Source organism: Urocitellus parryii, chromosome 3, assembly GCF_045843805.1.
Source record: "Urocitellus parryii isolate mUroPar1 chromosome 3, mUroPar1.hap1, whole genome shotgun sequence".
In the NCBI taxonomy this organism is placed as follows: Eukaryota; Metazoa; Chordata; class Mammalia; order Rodentia; family Sciuridae; genus Urocitellus; species Urocitellus parryii.
In genome coordinates, this window is record NC_135533.1 from 219,352,891 (window position 1) to 219,373,760 (window position 20,870).

At 63.0% G+C, this 20,870-nt stretch overlaps 1 protein-coding gene across 3 annotated transcripts; it reads right to left on the bottom strand.

Moving 5' to 3' along the window:
• Positions 1-296: 296 nt before the first annotated feature.
• On the bottom strand, positions 297-20,018 carry Apc2 (APC regulator of Wnt signaling pathway 2). Of its 3 annotated transcripts, none has more exons than XM_026413996.2 (15): positions 19,965-20,018; positions 14,214-14,372; positions 14,001-14,091; positions 13,732-13,912; positions 12,759-12,867; positions 12,541-12,654; positions 12,254-12,331; positions 11,960-12,058; positions 11,102-11,492; positions 10,577-10,672; positions 7,651-7,790; positions 7,209-7,286; positions 6,972-7,088; positions 6,520-6,734; positions 297-5,346 (listed from the first exon to the last, which is right to left on the bottom strand). In XM_026413996.2, the coding sequence occupies exons 1-15, from the start codon at positions 20,016-20,018 to the stop codon at positions 297-299; spliced, it is 6,972 nt and encodes a 2,323-aa protein (XP_026269781.2). The 3 variants fall into 3 exon arrangements, with proteins under 3 accessions (XP_026269781.2, XP_026269780.2, XP_026269782.1); XM_026413995.2 differs by having other exon boundaries at positions 12,541-12,657; XM_026413997.2 differs by lacking the exon at positions 19,965-20,018 and adding an exon at positions 10,962-10,971 and having other exon boundaries at positions 11,130-11,492; positions 14,214-14,354.
• Positions 20,019-20,870: the final 852 nt, after the last annotated feature.

Sequence of the window (20,870 nt, forward strand, 5' to 3'; positions counted from 1 at the left end):
TCCGCAGAGGCGGCTTGAGGGCTGTGCTAGTGACCCGCAGAGCTTCTCCCTTCCCGCCCGACCTGGGCCCAAGGGCCTAGCGTGCGCTCGGTGGTCAGGGGCGAGCCTTTCCCCTGGAGCCCCGCGGTGCACAAGCAAGGTCCTGCCCTAAGCGAGGCTGCTGTGAACTCGGGCGGAAGCTCTGAGGGCGAGGCGGTGGCCCTGCACAGCCTGCTCAGAGCATCTACAGAGCGGGCCGGGTGGCAGCCAGACCGGCCGCAGGGCCAGGAGAGATTTCTGGACGCCGGCCCAGGCCATTATTCCAGGAGGCTGGCAGGGGCGGTGGCCGCCGCTTTCTCTACCGCCGAGTCGTTGGAAGCCACCGAGGCCATGGGGCTGGGCACGTAGTTGAAGGGTGGGACCCGGGCGGCGCGGCTGGGGGAGCCGTGCCGGCTGGCCGGGAAGCCCCCGACAGCGACCCCCGGGCCCTCGTGGACGAAGGAGGCGGTGGCAGATGCTTTGGCGGAGCCGGGCCCGTCCACCTCGCTGCCCAGGCCGGCGGCGCCGCCCGCGGGGACCTGCGGTGGGTCTCTGCTCTCCAGACTCGGAGAGGTGCTGGAGTTGGTCTTGGGGGCGGCCACCTCTTCCGTCTGCACCACAGCGTCGCTGGTCTTGCGCTGCGGGGTCCCGACCGGGCCCTCCTCGGGCGAGGCGCCCCTGAGCGGCAAGGCGGTGGCGGGCAGGGTGCTACGCAAGATGTGCGGGACGTCCTCGTCCCGGATGCGCCGCCACGTGGTGCCCGGCGCCGCCACCCTGGGCAGCGGCCTGGCCTCCCCGTCGCTGCTGCGGCGAGTGGCGTCGGCGGGGGCCGGGCACGCGGCGACGACGCCGTCGGACCTTCGGGCCACGCTGATGTGCGGCAAGGAGGCGTAGCGCTTGACCGCCTCGGGCCGCGGGACGGACGCGCGCACGGGCAGGCGCGACGGGCTCTCGGAGCTGGTGCGTCGGGGCGCGCGCGGGCTGGGGCCGGGGCTGGGCCCCGGGCGCGCGGCGGGGGAGCGCTGAGGGGCTGGGGGCTGCCGCGGGGCCGCCCGCAGCTCGTCGCAGCGCGAGGAGCAGAGGAACACCGCCGGGAGCGCGGGCCGGCCGCGGCGGGGTGAAGCGCCTGGGGGGACAGAGGCTGCGGACTCTGTTGAGGACAGCTCGGAGCGGCGTCGACGCAGCAAGCCCGGAGACTCCTTGATGAAGGTCAGCTGCCGCCGGAATCCCGAGCGGTCAGAGGACTCGCTGCCGCTGGAGCGGGCCGAGGCCACGCGCACGAGGCCCAGGCGGCCCCCGCGCGTCCCCGGGACTCCCTCGGCTGCCGCCCGGCTCCTGGGACCCGGCTCTGGGGTTGCCCTGGCTAGCGGCGGCGGCCCCCGTCTAGCCGGCCTCTGCATGAACGGGATCCGCACGGGCGACTTCTGTGTCTTGTGTTGCTTGGCCAGAAGGGCCCGAGCAGGCGTCTTGGGTAACGAGGTGGCCTCGGGGCCAGGCAGGGGACCTGCAGCCGAGGTGGCCAGAGGGGACTTCCTGGGCAGGGGCTGGGAGGCGGGAGAGGTCTGGGAGGAGCTGGAGGATGGGGTCTTGGCCAGGCGGGCAGGGGGTGTGGCGCTCCTAGGTGGGCGGCTCAGTTCCGCCAGCTCTGAACTCTTGCCAGGCCGGTGCAGGCTCCGGGACCGCTGCTGCCCAGGGGTGGAGGTTTTGGCCTTGGCCTCTGGCTGTGTGGGGCCAGGGTTCCCCATTTTCCTGGGTGTGGCACGGGGGCCAGGGATGCCTTTGGGCTGGGCTCGATGGGCAGGACTGGGCACATAGATGACTGTGCGACCCCGAAGTACAGCAGGCCCCTCAGGCACAGTCTTCTGAGCGGGGTGCCCCTTCTCAGGGCCTGCGGGTGAGCGGGGGTTCCCACTGCTCTTGCTGGTGGACAGGCCCCGTTTCTCTGGCCGCTGGGCACTGCCCACCTTGGCCCCTGCTCCGGGCTGTCTCCCCTTCCTGTGCTTGGAGGGCGGCAGGGTGGGGCCCCCTGACAGCCCAGACACCAAGGACAGGAGGGAGTCAGACTCTGAGGAGGCCTCCATGGTGGCCGCTGCCGCGGCCTGGTGCAACCACGTGACAATGGAGTTGGCCCCGTCCTGGATGGCTTGCCACTCCACGCTGTCCAGGTCCGAGGCTGGGTCTGAGCCCGCCACCTCCTCACTGCACCCCTGAGGTACCTCTGCTGGCCGGATGTCCAGCCGGGTGACTCGGGGCTTGCGACGCCGGGGACCTGATGCCTGGGGCCGCCGCCTAGGCATGGCTGAGCCGATGCACCTCCGCAGTAGCTCCTCCTCGGCCCGGGGGCTTGGCGAGCTCTCAGGTCCACTGCTCGGGCCTGGGTCCTTGGTGACTGCTGGCTCCTGACCTCGTGGACCACTGGCTGGCCGCTCGGAGAGCTCAGGCTCACTGAGGGAGCTGGCCGAGGAGCTCAAGGAGTAGCAGGGGGGCGTCTCATCCGCGATCAGCCTGGGTTGGGCCCTTGCGGGTGGCGGGACAGTTGAGGGGAGCTTGGATGGGGCTCGGGCCTCCTTCCTACCCATCAGGCCCTCCCGTTTTAGAGCGCGGGGTATAGCAGATGCCCTCTGGGGGGCTGGAGCTGTGGCCGCCGGCTCCAGGTCCTCATCAGAGTCGCAGAAGCAGTACACAGCCTCCTGGGTGGGCGTCGTGAGGCACAGCGACTGCAGCCCTCCATCCCCGCTGGACCGGCCCTGGCGCGAGGCCTCTCTGTCGGAGTGCGCACTCAGGGGCCTGCTGAGGGGTAGCTCCAGCCCTGCCCGATTCCTGCCTGTGCGCCAGGACTGCTCCCTGCTCTTGCCAATGCCCCCTGCCTTGGTCTGGTGCCCGGCTGCCTGCCTGGTGGGGGCTGCAGGACCTGTGGGTTTCTGCCTGTCTGCCGCCTCCCGGGACTGGGCCCTGGGGGGACCCTGCAGGGTCTCATCGCTGAGGGAGGCAGCACTGGAGAAGTTGACAGGTGTGCCCTCAGCCGAGTCGGTGCCAGAGTCATCGTCCCGGGCTGGGGCAGGCAGCAGCATGTAGACGGGCACTGGCAGCGCCCGGCGGCCAGGCACCAGAGCCGAGGCCACCTTGCGGAGCCGAGCTGGCACAGCGGCCCCCAGGCACTCTCGAAGCAGCTCCAGCTCCTGGTCAGCAGCTGCACGGGCTCGAGAGCCTCCTGGTGCTGGTCCTTCTGGGCGCCCAGTGGCCTCGTCTCGGCGGCGATGGCCCCCGCCCCCACTCCGGTCAGGGCAGGCGGGCGGCCTCAGCCGCAGCTCCACGTCCTGCTGCACGTAGAGCTCATGCAGAGCCAGCGCGCTGAGGCTGGACGCACAGGAGAAGTTCTCGTCTGGCTTCTCCACTGTGAAGCGCACGCTGCCCGCGTCCAGCTCAGAGGGCGGCCGGCAGCGCTCGCGGCAGTCGGCAATGTCCAGAAAGCGCTTGACGTAGCTCTCCCACTGCAGGCTGAACTGGCTGGCCTCGGGCTGGCCCGACGGCACCGGCGGTGTCTTGCTACGGCTGGGTGGCATGGTCTGCCCGGGGCTGTCGGGCAGCTCACTGGGGCTGACTGTGCCGCTGCCCAGACCACTGCAGGGGTCGCTAGGGATGGAGCTGGCGATGGAAGGGCTCTCAAAGCTGCCCAGCGAGCTCACTGAGCTGCAGCGGCTCAGCACCAGGGGTGTCTCTTGCACGCAGTTCTCTGAAGAGCTGGATGGTGTGGCATCTTCCACCCCCAGGCCCCGGCCGCGGCTGTGGCGGGGTGCGGGAATGGCCACTGGCAGCGAGGTGGACCCAGGGCCCCTCCATGACCCATCCAGCTCGGCCTCCCCAGGGCCAGCTTCCTCCAGCCCCTCCAGGGAAGAGTCACTATCATCCAGGTTGCCACCCTCACTGGGGCCAGGGTGGCCGGCTGAGGACAGTGAGGACAGTGAGCTGCAGCGCGAGAGGGACAGCGGCCCCTCCTGGGCCACCAGCTTCTGCAGCACCTTGCTGGCCACGGGCACCGGGGCAGCCGCCAGCTTCTCGGGCACCGTGCTCAGGCCGTCTGCCGACATCCAGGCTTGCTTTCGAGCCCCCGGGGAGGCCCCAGGCTGGGCCAGGGGCCGGGACCCTGTCCCGGCTGCCCCTTCGAGCAGTGGCACATGCTGATAGGTGGGCGACAGCTTGATGGTCCTGATGCGGGCCTCAGCAGCTGCGATGTCCCTGGCAGGTGGCTCAGCCTGGCTCCCTGGCAGGTGGAGGTCCAGCCGGCTGGGCCGCACCTGCCCGTTCGGGGGGTCCTCACGGTGCTCGGCCAGTGCAGCCAGGGGACAGGGCTGCAGGTGCTCCCGGGGGCAGTACCCGTCGCTGGTGCTGCCGCTGTTGAGGCTGTCATTGGAGAGGCTGGCGTGGGCGGCCTTGAGCCGCAGCAATGGGTGGGCCCGGCTGCCAGCCTCCCTCCTCCCCCCCTCGGGGACCCTGCCAGGCGAGCAGGATGGGGCCCGGCCCTCCCTCGGCGCCTCCTGCCCTGGGTCCCCAGAGCTGAGGCTGAAGCTGTCGTCGGAAGAGGTGTGCAGGGCGGAGATGTCCTCCACCAGCCGGTCGATCCGGGCCACCGCCAGCGCCAACTTGGCCTTGGCTTTGGCTGCCACCGCGGCCTCCCCCCCAGCCTCCTTCTCAGGCTCCCTGCTGCTGTGGCGGACGGGTGGGGTGCGGGCCAGGGCCTGTCCCTGAAGGAGGGGGCTGCCCAGGAACAGAGACAGTACGGCTGGGCTGGCCGGCTCCGCGGCGGCGGCCGTGGCCGCCAGGGAGGGCGCATCATCGTCGTCAAAGCAGCCCGAGTCCGAGGCATAGTCCTGGGCCAGGCCGTCCAAGTGACGCAGGGACGGCAGCGGCTTCGTGGAGGTGGGCTCCGTCTCAGGCTCAGGCAGGCCCTGCTTCTCCAGGTGACCAAGGGCCTGTGCCAGGTGCCTGGTGTCCAACTCGGCCTCCAGCGCCCGCTGCTTCCGCACGTACAGGCTGGGCACACAGGTGCCGGGGGAGACGGCCGTGGCCGCTGCCTGGTACTTGGCAGGCCGGTGGGCCAGCAGGTTGCGCAGGGCAGCCGCGCTGCCCATGGCGATCATCTTGTGCTTGGAGTGCACCAGGTTCCGCAGCATGCCCACGGCGCCCAGGTCCCACAGGAGCTCCTGGTCACGCGGGCTGCGGGCCGAGAGGTTCCAGAGCGTGCCGCAGGCGTTGCTCACGATGGTCAGGCTGTGCGAGGTGAGGTGCTGCAGCAGCGTCTGCAGGCAGCTGTGGTCCCGCAGCACCTGCCTGAGGGGGAGGGAGGTCAGCCCTGAAGGCCCCGCCCGCCAGGCCTTGGGGACCAGAGACCACTTTTTTGGGGAGGGGGGTACTGGAGATTGAACCCTGGGGCACTTAACCACTGGGCCACATCCCAGCCCGTCTCTTCCTTTAATGGTTTTAGTTGTAGATAACAAGACACCTTGTGACCCACCTTGTGCTGGGCAAGCGCTCGCTCCACCACTGAGCCACACCCCAGCCCTATTTTGTATTTTATTCAGAGACAGGTCTCAGTGAGTGCCTTGCTGTTGCTGAGGCTGGTTTTGAACTCGCCATCTGCCCACCTCAGCCCCCCGAAGCTCCCAAATAATACATTTTGGTTTAAATAATAGTGGGAATATGTACCATCCGGTATTCAGGATGTACTAATGTAGCTAAAATTAAATTTGATTTTCATAAATCATAGGTATTTTATTGATATTATTTATTAAATAGTGATGTTACGGAGATGTCACTTATTAATATTACTTAACAAGTAATAATTTTTAGTTTAATGAATATTTTAGCATTTTAGTACAAGTATATCCCATGCAGTATTTGAGATATACTAACATAACTAAATATATATTCTATTTTCATAAATAATAGATATTATTTATTAAATAAAACATATTTGGGGTGGGGTAAAGCTTAGTGATAGAGGGCTCTCCTAGCATGTGAGAAGCCCTGGGACTGATTCCCAGCACCAGAAATAAATATTTTGAAATAATTAAATATTTCGGGCTGGCATAGCGGTGCAGGCCTGTAAGTCCAGTGACCCGAAGGCTGAGACAGGAGGATGCAAGTTTGAGGCCAGCCTCAGCAATTCAGTGAGAATTTGGTATTTATTATTTTTCAGTGGTAAGGCACCGCTGGTTGAAATCCCCGGCACCAAACGAATGTCATCCCTCCTTAACGAGGAATGCCATCCTTAACTTTAACCAGGAGATTTCAAACGTTCATCTTTGCGCGGTGCTGAGGGTTGCGCCAGCGCCGGGGCTCTCCCAGCTCAGTGTGTCGCAGCGGGAGGACACCCAGGTCACGCCGGGGTTCACCCGCCCTGCGCCCTGAGTCCCTGGGGCCTTGTGGGGGCGCCGATCACCTGCACTGGTTCTCTGTCCACCCTCCCCGGCCTGCACCCCGGGACCGCGGGGCGGGGCTGACCTGTAGTCCTCGCGGGTGGCGATGAGGCTGGACACGTTACGCAGGATGCCGCCGCCGCTCTCGATGACGGCCAGGGAGTTGCCCTGGCACCGGTAGGTGAGCGTGCTCACCAGGAAGCCCAGGGCGCCGTCCACCTGGCAGATGGCCGCCTTGTTCTCGGTGCTGTGGGCCGACAGGTTCCACAGGGCGCTGAGCACGCTCTTCAGGGTGGACTCCTGGGCACAGGGAGCGGGGTCAGTCCGGCCAGGGCCAGAAGGGGCCGTTTTCCAGCCACAGTAAGATTCCTAAACTCAGCTCCATGGGCCTGCAAACCACAGAGCTGGCCACTCCAGGTCCAGCTCGGCTGGACCGCCTGCTGAGCGAGTCTGGCTGGACCCACCCTGCCCAGGCCAGGGGCTCACTGCCTGTGGCCAGTGTCTCCCTCCCCCGCAGGGGCCCTCCCCAGTGCCCACCTTGGAGGCCCGCAGGACACACTGCGTCAGTGCGGTCATGCTGCCGACCTCCCGCAGCACCTTCTTGCTGTTGATGTCCGCCCTCCAGGACAGGTTGCGCAGGATGCTGGACACTACCTGGGGCAGATGGAGGCAGAGGCGGTGGAACCCAAGCAGCCCCACACCCCAAGCCAGGTCAGAGCCTGCCCCTGGGGCCTGCAGAGAGCCCCAGCCCCGGCTCCGCCAGGCTCCACCCACCTGGTGCAGCTCCTCGCTGTCCGAGTCCAGCTGGGCCACGATGGCCTCCATGCAGCCCCGACGCGCACACAGAGTGGCCTGTTGGGGGTGACATAGGACAGTCACCATCACAGCGACGGGGCAGAGGCCTGAGGAAGCCGCCCCCTTCCTAGCTGCACCTCACTGTTGGGACAGGGGCAGGCGCGGGCCTCCCAGAGCCAGAGGCCCCTGAGAGCCGTGAGCGCAGGCCTCCGGCAGGCGTGGAGCCTGGAGTGCAGAGGACACTGCCTAGGTCAGCATGCCCTTCAGCCCTGGCCCTCTCTGGCCTCTGTCTCGCGTCTGTAAGTTGGGAGTGACCATCCTGACCCTTCTTGAGGCTGGCCAGAGGTGGGAAGAGGCCAAGATGGTCCCGGGAACCCTGGCTGGGGCAGCCAGGACCCCACCGCCCACCATCCCTGGGTACCTTGTTGGCCACGTCCCCGAAGGTGAGGTTGGTGAGGGTCATGCCGGCGTAGCGGCGCAGGGCAAGGTTCAGCGGGTCCCGGGTCATCTTGTGCATCTCATAGTCCACCTGCAGCAGCTCTGCTACTGCCTGCAGCCCACCTGCGAGGACCCAGCGAGGCTGGCCAGTGAGGCCACCGGGCTGGAAGTCCAGCACCCCCATCCCCTCCCATCCCTGCTGACAGGCTGGTGGGTCCCTGGGGCTCAGTGCCACACCTGCCTGTCTGCCCCCTGCTCAGGGCACAGATGCCCCAGTGGCTGGCCCCCGAGACAAGAGCCACCCTCTGCGGGGACCAAGGTCCCCAGCTCCCCCTGGGAAGGAAGGGAGCCTCCCTCTCCCAGGGAAGACCCAGACCAGCAGGCGGGGAGCTACCTCCCGGAGCCCTGTGGGGTGACTGTCCAGCCACACTGCCCCTCACCAGGAAAGCAGGTTCAGCTTCCCAGGAGAGTAAGTGGGCATGGGGGGCAGTCCCTGGGAAGCAGGGAGGAAGCCTTGCAATGAAACCCAGAGCCCTTCCCCAGTGCCCGGCAGGTGTGACGGGCAGCTCTGGGCCTTCTCCAGCCTTCGGGGACGGCCTTTGAGGGAATAAGTTAAATAAAAACTCTTGAAGGGAAAGGTGTGCCCCGGGTACACGGCAGCATTGTCCAAACGCAAGGACAGGCGCCGCCATCCACAGGGAGCTGCGCAACCTCAGACCCACAGAAGGAACGGTTGGGAGGGGCCCTTGGTGTTGAAAGGGACTGCATCATCCCACTGGGGAGGGAGCAGTGGGGGTGGTGGCTCTGCAGCCCTGTGCATGTGCGTGACATCAAGTTGTCTGCTTAGAAATGGGGAAGATGGTACATTTTATGTTATGTATCGCAACTTACAAAAGACGATCTATGTATTCGGACTTGGGAAGGGGGAAGCTTCTTCTTAAGCCTTTATGATATTTAATCTGGAAATCTCACTCCAGGGAACTCATATGAAGGAAAGAAAATACAGATATGGAAAAAGCCTCTGATCTGGGCTGTGGGTGGCAGTGTTATTGCTGGTGCTAACCTAAACATCCAGCTGTTGGGGATTAGCCTCCTACATGGAGTCCTAAACAGAACAAGAGGCTAGGTTCTCACTTGCCCCAGCGACAGGCAAGTGTCTTGGTCTCAGTACCCCTATGACTCATGATATTTTTTGAGGATCCAAACAAATTTGTTATGTGGTTTATAACCCTCAATATTTACGGTACTAAATATTAAAGTGGATTTTAATAAACCCCAGAACTCACAGCCCAGTGGTTATCAGGAGCTCCCAGAGAGCCTTGCTGAACACTGTCGCAGCGAGAGAGAAGAATGCAAAGGAAAAGTCCTATCTCCATGTTACTTCCCAAATCATGAGGCCTATGGATCTCCCAGAATGGTCTCAGGAACCCCAAAGAACCCCACTTTGAGAAATGCCCCCCTTGTTTGTATCAGGGATTGAACCCAAGGGTGCTTAACCACTGAGTCACATCCTCAGCCCTTTTTATTTTTTTTATTTTGAGACAGGGTCTCGCTGAGTTGCTAAGGACCTCACTGAGTTCCTGAGGCTGGCTTTGAATCTCCTGTTCCAGCCTTCCGAGCTGCTGGGAGTACAGGTGTGTGCCACTGTACCTGGCGAGAATTGTAACAGCTGAATTATGTGCCATGTATTTAGCCAATCTCCTACCGTCAGACACTCAGTTATTTCTGGTTTTCTGATTTTATTTAACTTGGGTGTTGCCTTTGTTTTTCGGCAACTTGTACATCCTGGCTGGGAAAGGGATGGTGATTCAAAGGGTGAACAGACTTTATCATGTGTCTAATGTTGCCCAATACCCCTCCAAAAAGCTCACCCCAATTTCCTTTAACCATGAGATTTTATGAAACACTTGAATGTTTGAACCATCTGCAGGTGTAAAGTTGTATCTCACTTTGTAAAACAGAGTATAACTGAGAGGGCCCTTGGGATTTCTGACCTTTGATATTTTCTGTTCTGTTTCCATTAATTTTAATTTTTTTCTTTCATTTCTCCTTTCCTTTTTTTTTTTTTTCGCTTCTGGGGACTGAATCCAGGGATGCTCTACCACTGAGCTTTCATGTTATTTGGAGACAGGGTCTCACTGAGTTGTATGGGTGGTCTTGAACTTTCCACACTCCTGCCAGTCTCCCGAGTGGCCGTGATGACAGGCCTGAGCTGTCACACCCACCTACATGACATTTTCTTTTTTCTTTCCTCCTTTTTTCTTACTTTCTTTTCTTTCTTTCTCCATCCCCGACCCCCCAATGCTGGGGATGGACCCAGGGCTCCTGCAGGCTGGGCACATGCTGTCCAGCTGAACCCCAGCCCTCTAATTCGTTTGCTATTGACAGAGAAAGCTGTGGTGCCCCAGAGCTGATGCGCAGGCTGGGGACGTGGTCAGTGGTAGAGCACTTGCCTGGAACATGTGAGGCCCTGGGTTTGGTCCCCAGCACAACAAATCAGGACAAAGAAGCAAGCAAGCTAAAACTGCACACGGTCAAGACCCCCCTGGGTCCAGAGCACAGCTGCCCGACAGCTCCCGCTGTGTGCACTAACTGGGGTCTTTCACCTTTGGACTTCCTCCAGACCCAGATGTGAACCCCAGGACAGTTCCCACTGAGACCCTGCTCTGGGCAGGAGGCTGAGAGGCCACCGGGGAAGGAAGAACAGTGTGACAGTGTGCAACCTCATGGGGACAAGGACCCAGGATGACTGCTCAGTCGCAGCAGGTGCTTTGTGAGTCCTGGGAGTTCTGTCCCTCTCTGGACCTCACTGTCCACTCAAAGTAGACAAACCTAGATGACCCAGCCTTGGTCCAACAGCTATGCCGGGGCTGGACGAGGCTCCCAGAAAAAGCTTAGGGGACACTCACCTAGCTCATTCATGGCACGGCGGTATTCCTCATCAAAAGACAGCTTCATCACCGCACAGGTGGCCTGGCAGATCTGAGGCTCGATGGGGACCGGGGCTGTAGAGGAGGGAGGGGTCAGAGAAACGCCCCTGGGTGACCCCTGAAGGTGCCCGCCTGCCTGCAAGAATCCTGGGAGCTTGGCAAGCTGGACCTGCTGGGCGCTGCCAGAGCGGCAGCCCCTTTGGCCTCCACTCTCAAGTGCCCAGGAGGTCGCCCAGGCCTTGCATAGGAAGATGGATATGCCTGGCGCTCGCCACACGTTTTAGCTGCGCCTTTGTCCTATGCTGTCCTATCAGCTGCAGAAAATAGCAATCAAAATGTGCCCTTGACCTGGGGGATTATCCACCCTCCGCCCCCTTGGTGTCTCCACCCAGAGTCCGAGTCTTCTTTAACAAATTGTAACAGGCCCCTTAAGGCAGAGCATGCATCAAGAAGGGCCCCCGGCCAGTGGTTCCGTGTTGTGGAAACCCGAGGGTGCACACTCACTGCTGCCGGGGCCGCCTCCCTCGGGCACCGCGTCCCGCGCCTGCAGCCAGTCCCAGCAGGTCTCGCAGTAGGCCCGGATCTGCTCCAGCACGTGCAGGACGCGCATCTCCTTGCGCGCCAGGCCCTGGTCCGGCTGTGAGAAGACGATGTTGTGCAGCGCGGCATTGGCTCGCATGCGTGCGTCCTTGGCACCCAGCGCCCCAGGGGTCCCGCTGTGACCCCCGGACGCTGCCTCGGCGCCATGGAGGATCTGCAGGAGCAGCGGCAGGCAGCCTGAGCGGCGCATGGCCACGCAGCTCTCGGGTGAGCTGGACATGGCCAGCAGCGTTCGAGCTGTGTCCTCCTGGTCGCGGGTCGCCAGCATGGACAGCAGCCAGAAGACCACCTCCACCTAGGGTGAGGACCGGGCAAGGGTAGTGTCATGGTGGAGATCCAGTTGCCTCCCGCACCCCAGACAGTCCACTTGTCCACTCTCTGCTGTATGACTCCCCTGAAGAAGCAGGAGTCCTGGGACCCCGGCCAGGGGCACTGCTGGCAAAGCCACATTCCTCCCCTGCAGGCACCCAAACACGACCTTGGGTGTAGATGGAGGACATGCGGGGCACACACATACTGCAGAGATGCCCTTGGTCCAGGAGAGCCAAATGCCCACCCGACGGGCCTCGCTGGGCCGTCTTGCCCCCACCTCAACAGGCCTGCAGCACACATGCTGGCCCTCCAGCTTCACCTCAAGCGCCACTCCGGAGCCACTCTCCCAACTCTACCAGAGGGACGGATGGACACGGGGAGGGCTCCACCTGCTGGGTCCACCTCACCCCAACTGGCTGCCCACCCCTCTGGTTTCCTCTTCCGACTCACCTTGCTGTTGCCTGGCTGAGGGTTGCCGTCCTCAGGGTGCGTGGGGACCTCCGTGTCTGGGTCCTCCTCCACTGGCACTGACTTCACTGCCAGCAACGCCTGCAGGGAGCAACCAGGCCGGGGTTCAGCCTGGGTGCCCCCCACAAAGCACCCAGTCTGCTGATGCTGTCTTCTCCCCCATGATAATGTGGGTGGGGGTGCAGACTGACTCCTCTGCTCCAGAAAGGTGCTGGGGGTCCCCAGGCAGCCTGGAGCCCCGCCACCCGCTGGACCCCGGTTTCCCTCCTCTGGTACCTGGGGCTCCGTCTGCTGCACCCGGTCCTGTGCCTCCAGCAACTCCCTGTCGATCTGCTCCAGGCGTGAAGCGCGGATCTGCAGGGGAGGAGAGAACACGCTGCCACCCGCACACAGGGCGACCCCGCCTCCAGCCCTGAGGCCTTCTCCCTGGCAGGACCCTGACCCTGACTCCGCCTCCTGAGTCAGACCCCGCCCTCAGAAGTCCGTTCTGGGGTTCCTCCCCTGGCAGCCCCGCCCACTCATCTCTGCCCCGGATCCCCCGCTGGCAGGTGGCCCCGCCGCACCTGAGCGCGCTGCACCATCTCGTCCGAGGTGCCAAAGCGCTCCTCCATCAGCGAGCGGATGTGCTGCGCCTCGAACTCCAGCTGCTGCCGGATCAGGTCCATCTGCATCGAGAACTGCTGGGAAGGGTGGGCGGGCTGCCGTGAGGGGTGCCCGAGCCAGGGCCTCCCCCTGCCGGCCCGCCCCGGGTGGCCCTCATCCCAACCCGAGCCCCGCTCACCGTCTCCACGTGCGGCAGCTCGTCCAGGCGCTTGGACAGGCCCTGCAGCTGTGAGTAATACCAGAGCTTCTCCTTCTCCTCCTTCTCGATCTCGCTCAGCAGGAAGCACCTGGGGGCGGTTGGCAGAGGGGGCTGCCGCTGTACTTGAGGTGTTTCTTTTAACTTTTTAACAAATCTTTAACATTTTTTTTTTAGTTATACATGGACACAAATTTAGTTTATTTATTCTTTCGTGGTGCTGAGGATCGAACCCAGGGCCTCGCATGTGCCAGGCAAGCGCTCTGCACTCTGCCCCAGCCCCAGCCCCAGCCCCAGCTCCAGCCCCAGCCCCAGCCCCAGCCCTGTTTCTTTTGATTTTATCATCACTTCTTGGGCACTAAGATTAAGGCAGTATGGCAATATCTCCCCGAGGGGCTCCCAGGACTGGGTTGGGGTGCAGAAAACTGGCTAAGAGAAGAGGAGGCAAGTCCTCTCTAGACTCCTGGCCTTGGGGACACGGCTGGGGCTGCCCGGGGGCTGCCCGGGCTCTGCACCTCTCAGATGCTTGCTCATCTCCCTCCAGTTCCCATTTTACAGGGAAGTCTGCAGCTGGGCGGGCTGGGGGCTCTGAGCTCATCTGAAGGCTGCTCGGACAGTGCCCCACGTGACTCCCCCAACCCAGCGGGGCCAGCTGGGCCTGGGCCCAGCTTTCTTGGGCCACATCCCTCTTTCTACAAGGACTGCCTTGACGCACCCTGGCTGCAGGCCTGATTCTGAGCCCTGGCATTGGACACATTGGTCCCTAGAGACGCCTGACTGTTGGGGACCCTGGGGGCATCTGCCAGGAGTCCCACAGCCTCTGCCCTCCCACCCAGGTCAGCTGGGCTGGAGGAGCGACTCTGAGGAGGCCAGGTACAGAAGCCGTGGGGCTCTGCAGGCGGGGCAGTGGACAGAGGGTTGGCGGTGCCCAGGCCAGGTTCCCGCAGCCTCTCACCGCTCCCGGTCCAGTTCCTCCAGCAACCTGATGGTGGCCCGGCTGAGCTCCCCGAAGCTGTCCTTGGATGGCCCAGAGCCGTGGACCGGGCTTCCCTCTGGGGTCCGGGCAGTGGGCTCCGGGCCCAAGGCAGGTGGCTGGAACTTGAGGTTGTACAAGCTGGCGATGTCCATTTGGAGAGCTGGGTGGGCAGGAGCACAGGGCGCAGGTCAGAGCCCCTCCTGGCCCCAGCCCCAGCTCCCTGTGGGCGGGCCCAGCACCACCCTCACCTTTCAGCTGCTCCAGCACCTCGGTCTGCCCCGAAGACACCAGGACCCGCGCCTCCTGCTCCAGCTTCCCCTGCAGGCGCTTCAGGACCTCCTGCGGCAGGGACAACAGCCTTGGGCAGAGCGCCCACCCAGGCCACCCAGGCCCGCCTGCCTCCTGGCTCTAGTGCTCCTGCTCTTCCTGTGACCCAGCCCTGCCCTCCGTCCAGCCCCCACCTTCATGCCTGAGGTCTCCGTCTCCAGCTTGGACAGGTGGCTCGAGTTGTCCCGAAGTTCCTGCCTCAAGTGACTGTTCTCGGCCTTCAGGGCCTCCACCTGCCGCACCAGCTGCTCATAGGACGCCATCGAGCTGGTCATCTTCAGCTCCTGCAGCACCTGGGGCCACAGCATCAGAGGGCTCAGCCTCTGTGGCCTGTGGACAGCCCAAGAACTGAGCCCCTCCTACCCATGGGGGTGTGGATCTCTGGTGGGAGAGGCTGCGCTGGGGCATCTGGGGGCACACACACAGGGTGAGAAGAGGAGAGGGAGGGCAGGGCCATTCCATGGGCGCTCAGACACCCAGAATACCTGCCCCTCCACTGCAGTCTTCTGGACACCTGTGCTGACAGCTAAGCAGATGGACAGATGGACACTGAAGGTGCTGATAGACTAAACCAGTAGATGGGCTAGCCAGCCCGAGGCCACAAGCTCACAGACGCAGCCAGAGAGACTTCCAGACAGGACTCTCCGCTGCAGAAATGCAGCCTGCCCAGAGGCTGATCACCAGAGCGATAGGTGGACAGATTAGCTGGCCCAGCTGACGGACAGTGAGAATACCATGAAGGTCAATGAGTAATGCATAAGAAAGCCATAGGCAGGTGCTGGTGGGGAGGCTTTTGCAGGCAGACCACAGGGCCAATTGGTTCCAGCCCTCCGTGACCTTTCCAAGGGTCTGGACCTGGACCCCTGCAGGCCACCCCCCCCCAGTGGTAGCTACCTCCCTGGCTGGGCACCCTCCCCTCTGCCCTTGGCCAGCCTCAGTGGCCCCAGAGTCCCTCCCCCTGGCTCTGCCACTGCCATCTGCTCCTTTCTGCCTCTGGCTGTCTTCCCCACGCTGGCTGGCCACCCCTCTCTGCCCAGTGCCCCCTCCTGCAGCTCCCTCTCCCTCTTTGTTCCCTTCCCATCAGCACTCGCCTGCCCCTCCTTCCGCCTTTGTCTGAGGAGCACCAATGGCGATCCATCCCTTCCACCAGCTCCTCCTTGGAACCCCTCCCCTGCCAGCCGAGCCCCCATCAGCTCTGCCCACTGTGCCTGTGGCCTGGCCTGGCCATGCCTCTTCATTCTCCTTCTCCTCCACCCCGGTCACCCTGGGTACAGCCGCCTGGTCGAGGGGCCAGTGCCTCAGCCCCAGAAGAGGGCTGTGCTCAGGCGCCCAGCCTGCGGGGGGCCGACTGTGTGCCTGGCCATATTCTCTGACTTCTTCCTTGTCATGGTCCCACACCTTGGGGACCATTGTTAGGCTGTTCCCAGGGGAGACAGAAGCAGTGAGGCAGTGGGCAGGTGACTGGAGCCCAGACCCTGTCCCTGAAGTGCTTAGAAGTCCCAGCAGTGTCCGAGGCAGGGCGAGACCCTGTTCCCTGTGAGGGGAGCCCGGGCTGATGGCAGGGTCAGGTGGGAGGGTCAGAGGGCAGAAGGGCCAGTTGGAATGGAGACAGCCAGGGATGACAGCCTCATCCTGCCGCCCAGCGCGTCCCAGACTCAGGGGGGTCAGCTGTGGACCAGCCTGGGCTGGCTCCAGCCACCAGGCCATGACCAGCCGAGCGGAAGCCAGGAGCACAAAGCCTGGCACAGAGCCTCGCACGCCCCGGCCACACAGCCGGCTGCAGGACTCCTCCTCACTCTAGCCTGGCCCTGCCCAGCTGGGCTCTTGCCCCAGCCTCAGCACTCCTCTCACTCTGCCTCCCACCGTCCACTCCTGCACGTCCAGAGGGAGCTCTGGAAATCACAGACCCCAAGCCATCCCTCCTGGGCCCCCATAAGACCTTCACAAACACCGTCACCAGGAGACACTCTACCTTCTTCCTTCACTTGCACACATGCTTCCTGACTGCTGCCATCCCCAGGCACAACTTCCTCCAGGAAGCCCTCCTGCCTGCCCCTCACCGCCAGGTTGTGTCAGTTGGCCTCCTTGGGGCCTGAGTCCACCACAAGGAAACACCAGTAACTAGGGTGGATGCAACTGAGCCACCTTCAGGCCAGGGCCACACAAGTGCAGAAGCTAGGCCCAAAGGGGCTCATCTCCCTTCTTTAATCCAAACCCCAAAGAGAAAGGTGCGGCAACACCCCCAAGACACACAGCAGCCTGCTCAGACCCTTGCCCACCCTGGCCTCTTGTCACGTCGGGGGTCCGCTGTGAATCCCGTGAGTGGGTGTGCCGCTGTGCACGCCTTTCTGGGACTCCGCTTTCCCTCCAGCTCCCACTGGGGAGTAGGAGGTTTGAGTGTGCCCTGAAGGCCGGGCAGAGGGAAGGCTGGGGACTCCAGGCCAGGAGGGATCGCGGAACCTGCCCTCCTCTGGAACACGCACCGCTTACTTGTAGCTGGGTTGGTGGGGCTCCTGGGCCTGGGGCCTCTCCCTTCGCACAGCTCCGCGGGCCCCGCCAGAAATCTGGGGCTGGGGTGGCCACAGGGCGTGGGCTCCGTGACAGCGGGGTCTCCGCAGCACGGTCAAGGGGCTCCCGGGCGGACAAAGCCTGATCCAGGCCTGGCCAGGCGGTGCCGCGGCTCCCAGCGCTGGGCTAGACCACCGCAAGCGGGGGAGGATGCGGGATGCGGGATGCAGGCGCAGCGGCCAATGGCAGCGCGGGAAGACGGGCTGATGCCATGGCAACAGCCAATGGCGGCCTGGGGCGGGGACCCGTGATGGCCGCGGGGCTTCGGGCCTCCACTCTGGCTCGGGGACTGAGTGTCGGAAGGGTGGGGTGGGTGATCCCTTCCCAAGGGAAGGGGGCGTCCCGAGTACCAGGACTCCAGTGTCCCCCGCAATTCAGGGAGAAGCAGCCTCTCAAACCTCACAGCTGCTGGATTCGCAGAGTCTGAGTCAAACACCAAAGCTTGGTGTGTGTGTTGGGGGCAGTGTCCTGGGACAGAGGCAGCAGCCAACCCAGCCTCCTGCAGATGTGTATGGGCAGGATGGGGACCTGCGGCTGGAGCTCCCCCAGGGTCCTGGCTGGGTGGGGGCGGGACTGGGAATGGGCAGGTATGCTGAGGAATGCCTGGGGACTCCTCCCCGTTCCTCCTCCTCAGCAGAGTGCAGGCTCTCCGTGTGTCATCTTCTGGGATGGCCCCCTCTGCACATCTTTCCATCGCTGTCTCTATCTTTCTATGTCTCTGTCCCTCCCCCAACTGAATTTACCCCATAGACTGGAAGGAGGCAGAAACCAGAGGTCCCAGTGGCCCCTCCCCAGCTGTGGCTGACCCTCAATGTGTCCCTGGAGGCTACCTGAGGGCTTAACACCAGAGCCAGACCTGCCACTTGAGCACAGTCCTTCCTAGTGCCGACACCGCTTACAGGAAAAGACGAGGCGGCTGGCACCAGAAGATGTGGATTTGGGGTGCCAGGGGGAACTACTGACTGTGTCCCTCAGTTTTCTCCTCTGTGAGGTCCCTCCTCTGCAGGGATCACAGGCAAGGAGAGAGGTCTGCACCTTTGCAGGCTGCAGCAACCAAGGGCACTGGGCAACTTCTGCTGTGAGCTGCTGAGTCTGAAGCCCCTGAGTACCCTACCCTGGGCCAGCAATGCCAGGAGCCAAGCAGGCCCAGGCCCAGGTGCATGGGGGCCTCCAGAGCTGAACACACCTGTCTCAGATAGTTGGACTTTGGCAGGGGCATGCACTGGGCAGAGGGGCTCTTCCTGAAGGCTGGGTAGGTTGCCCTGAGCAGGGCCTTGGGCAAGAGTTGGCCAGCTTAAGGCAGGGGGAGGGGCATCCCAAGCTGGGGAAGATCAGTGCCCATTCAGGGGATGGTTAAGTGCTGTCGGAACCACAGAGTGGAGGGGTAATGGGGCCTGACCAGGGCCAGCCATGGAGGGCTGAGAGAGCGGGGAACCCCCTGGGTGACCATGAGGGACCCAGGAGCCCACAACAGAATGGGCTGGGCTGGAGCTGGGTGAGTGAGACCAGAACCAAGGCCCCTGGCTTAGCTCTGCTTCCCGCTCCTGCTGTGTCCTTGGATGTGTCTGTCTCTCTCTCCTTTTTCCAGGACTGAGGATTGAATCCAGGGACACTCTACCACTGAGCTACATCCCCAGCCCTTAAAAAAAGATTTTTTTTTTTCCCAAATCTTGAGATAGGGTTTTGCTAGGTTGTCTGGCCTGTCTGCTGCTTGTGACCCTCCTGCCTCAGCCTCCTGAGTTGTTAGGACTGCAGGTGTGCACCACTGTGCCAGCTCATGTCACTCTCTTGCCTGTGGGGGAAACAAGTCCCACCTCCTCTACCCTGTCTCAGAAGTCACAGCTCCCCAAGGTTCTCTCAAGTAGAGGATGGTAGTGATGTCCAGTGGCCAGTCCCCTCCTGGTACACACTGGGAAACTAAGGCTGGGGCGAGGAATCAGTTGCTACTACAGTTCATGCAACCCTCCCTCCCTCCCTCCCTCCCTCCCCCTTTGGGTGTGGCCAGGGCCTGGAAGACTGAGGGAATACAGGGGCTGACGCTCCAAGGCAAGATGCTGTTGGACCTGAATCTTTAGAACACCCTCGCACAACGCTTGGCCCTATAGATCTTGAGCCACAGCCAGATGTGGGCATCGTTGGACACTTCAGAACCACAGGAGTCTTGGGGCCCCCACGGTCCCCAGGGATTTGAGGCCCAGCATCTGTGGGACCAGAGAAGGCCCCCCTCCATTGCACAGTGGGTGGGACTGGGGGGCTGTCTCCAGGCTCTCTCCCTAGTGCTTGTAGGGTTGAGGGAAATTTTCTCCCCACCCACCGGGGACTCCAACTAGTAGCCCCAGTCCAGGATATTGCAGGGGTTGTCTCAGAATGTCATGGGGCCTCTTGAGTCTGACCGGACTGTCCCTGTCCCCTTGGTGCCCAGTACTTCCCCCCATCTCCTCTGTGCCAGGAACTGAGGACAGGATGGCAAGTGGGGCCGAGGGAGGACATCAGCAAGCACAGGACAGGGCCCTGACCAGTGATGAGGAGCTGCCCTGGAGGAGGGCCAGCTGGTCAAGACGCCTCTGACACCGGACCTCACTGGTGGTCTGTTTCCCAGGGGCCAGCCCGCATCGCCTGCTTCGTCAGCACCGCGGATAGCTCCCCGGACTGTGTCCCCTGCCAGGGTCAGTGCCCGCCCTCAAGCCCCGGCCTTGCTGGAGGCCTATGACCTTGGACTCATTGCTGTACCCCAGCCTCAGTTTCCCCTCAGATGGGGATGTTAAACCTTAGAACTCAGGTCACCACGGAGGCCGGCAAGCTCGGCCTGGCGGGATGGAATGTTCTGAACGTCAGCGTTGGTAAAGGTCCAAGTGGGCCCAAGTTGGGGGCCCAGAGGGGAAACTGAGGACTAGGGAGGTGCAGGGCGTGGCCAAGCCCCTCCATCCTGCTCCTGGCTGTCTCCATATCGCGCGCTCCCACCGTTGCGCCCTGATGGGCCCTTCTCCGGCGAGCGTGTGCGCGCAATGGGGAGGGGTCAGAGGGTCTTCCTGAGGCTGAGGGGCTGCCCCCCCCCGCCGCCCCGCAAAGCCTGCGCTTGCGCAGATCGGGGTTGGGGGGTTCCCTGCAGTGCAAGGGAGGGGCTCTCCGCGGTGCGAACTCCACTGCGGTTTCCCTGACAACCGTCTCCTGGGTAACTGCGTGAGACCCCCGACCCATCAAGTCTGTGCGCTAGTCCATTAGCCCCTCGCTGCGGGACTGCGGTTCCGCAGGTCGGACCCCACCCTGGTCGCGCCCAGGACAGGACCCTCAAACCCAGCCCGGACCCCACACCCTACCTGGTCCCCGAAGAAGGATGAGTGCAGCAGGCTCAGGAGCCCCAGGAGCCCCATGGAGCCGTGGCCGTCTTGGACACCGCGCACCCGCCCCTCGGCTGCAAGGTGGGGGCGGGGGCCGCGGCCGGGAGCCCTGCGCCTGCGCGAGGAAGGGCCTGGGAGGGGTCACTCGGAGGGGACAGGGCGGAGCTCCTCCGAAAGGCGGCGAAGGAGGGGGTCCAGTGAGCTCTGGGGATACTTCCTGAGGGTTGTCTGAGATCCTCCCAATGGAAGATGAGAGGATGGAGACCCTCGTGGGCAGAGGGCTGAGGGGCAGGGTCCAATGGGGCCGAGGAGCCCTTCAGTGTTGAGGGGGGCCAGGGACCTGGAGGGTTCAAGGAGGAGGGCTTCTATGGCGCCTGGAGGTCTCGGAAGGGGCAGAAGAAGGAGCCGCCCAGTGGCTTTACTCTGTCCAGCCGTGGACAATCGCCGCAGAAAAGCTTGGGCAGTCCAGAAATTCCCCCAGGCCCTGACCAGCGCTCAAGCTCACTAGTCATTCAGCAAACAGTTCTGTATCCAACTCTGCCAGGCTGGGAAAACCGGCGCTTGGTATGGAGAAAGCCCGCCGGACGGGGGCGACACCACAAGTGGAGAAATAGTCCCTTAACTGTTAAGCACCCACTGGGCCAGGTAAGTGGCCCACGCCTGTAATCGCAGCATGCCGGGACAAACCAGGTGAAGTGCCCCGGAGGTCTGATCCCTAGTACCAAAAGGAAACAGAACCACCCCAGCTGCTGTGCGCAGTTCCCCTAAGTGCGATGAACAGAAGGGTAGACACCTGCCCGGGGAAGCTGGCAATGGACAAGGGGAGCGCCCGGAGCAGAGCAGGAGTGGGGTGGGATGGGAGGGAAGGGTCCGGATGTCTAGGGA

What these genes read in the sequence shown, in the direction of transcription:
- Apc2 (XM_026413995.2), bottom strand. Translation starts at nt 20,018, where the DNA reads ATGGGGCTCCTGGGGCTCCTGAGCCTGCTGCACTCATCCTTCTTCGGG. An exon ending in AGATGGTGCAGCGCGCTCAG is followed by an intron (nt 12,332 to 12,540) that starts GTGCGGCGGGGC and finishes CCTCCCCTGCAG; the next exon opens with ATCCGCGCTTCACGCCTGGA. An exon ending in GCCACCCGCGAGGACTACAG is followed by an intron (nt 5,347 to 6,519) that starts GTCAGCCCCGCC and finishes CCTCCCCCTCAG; the next exon opens with GCAGGTGCTGCGGGACCACA.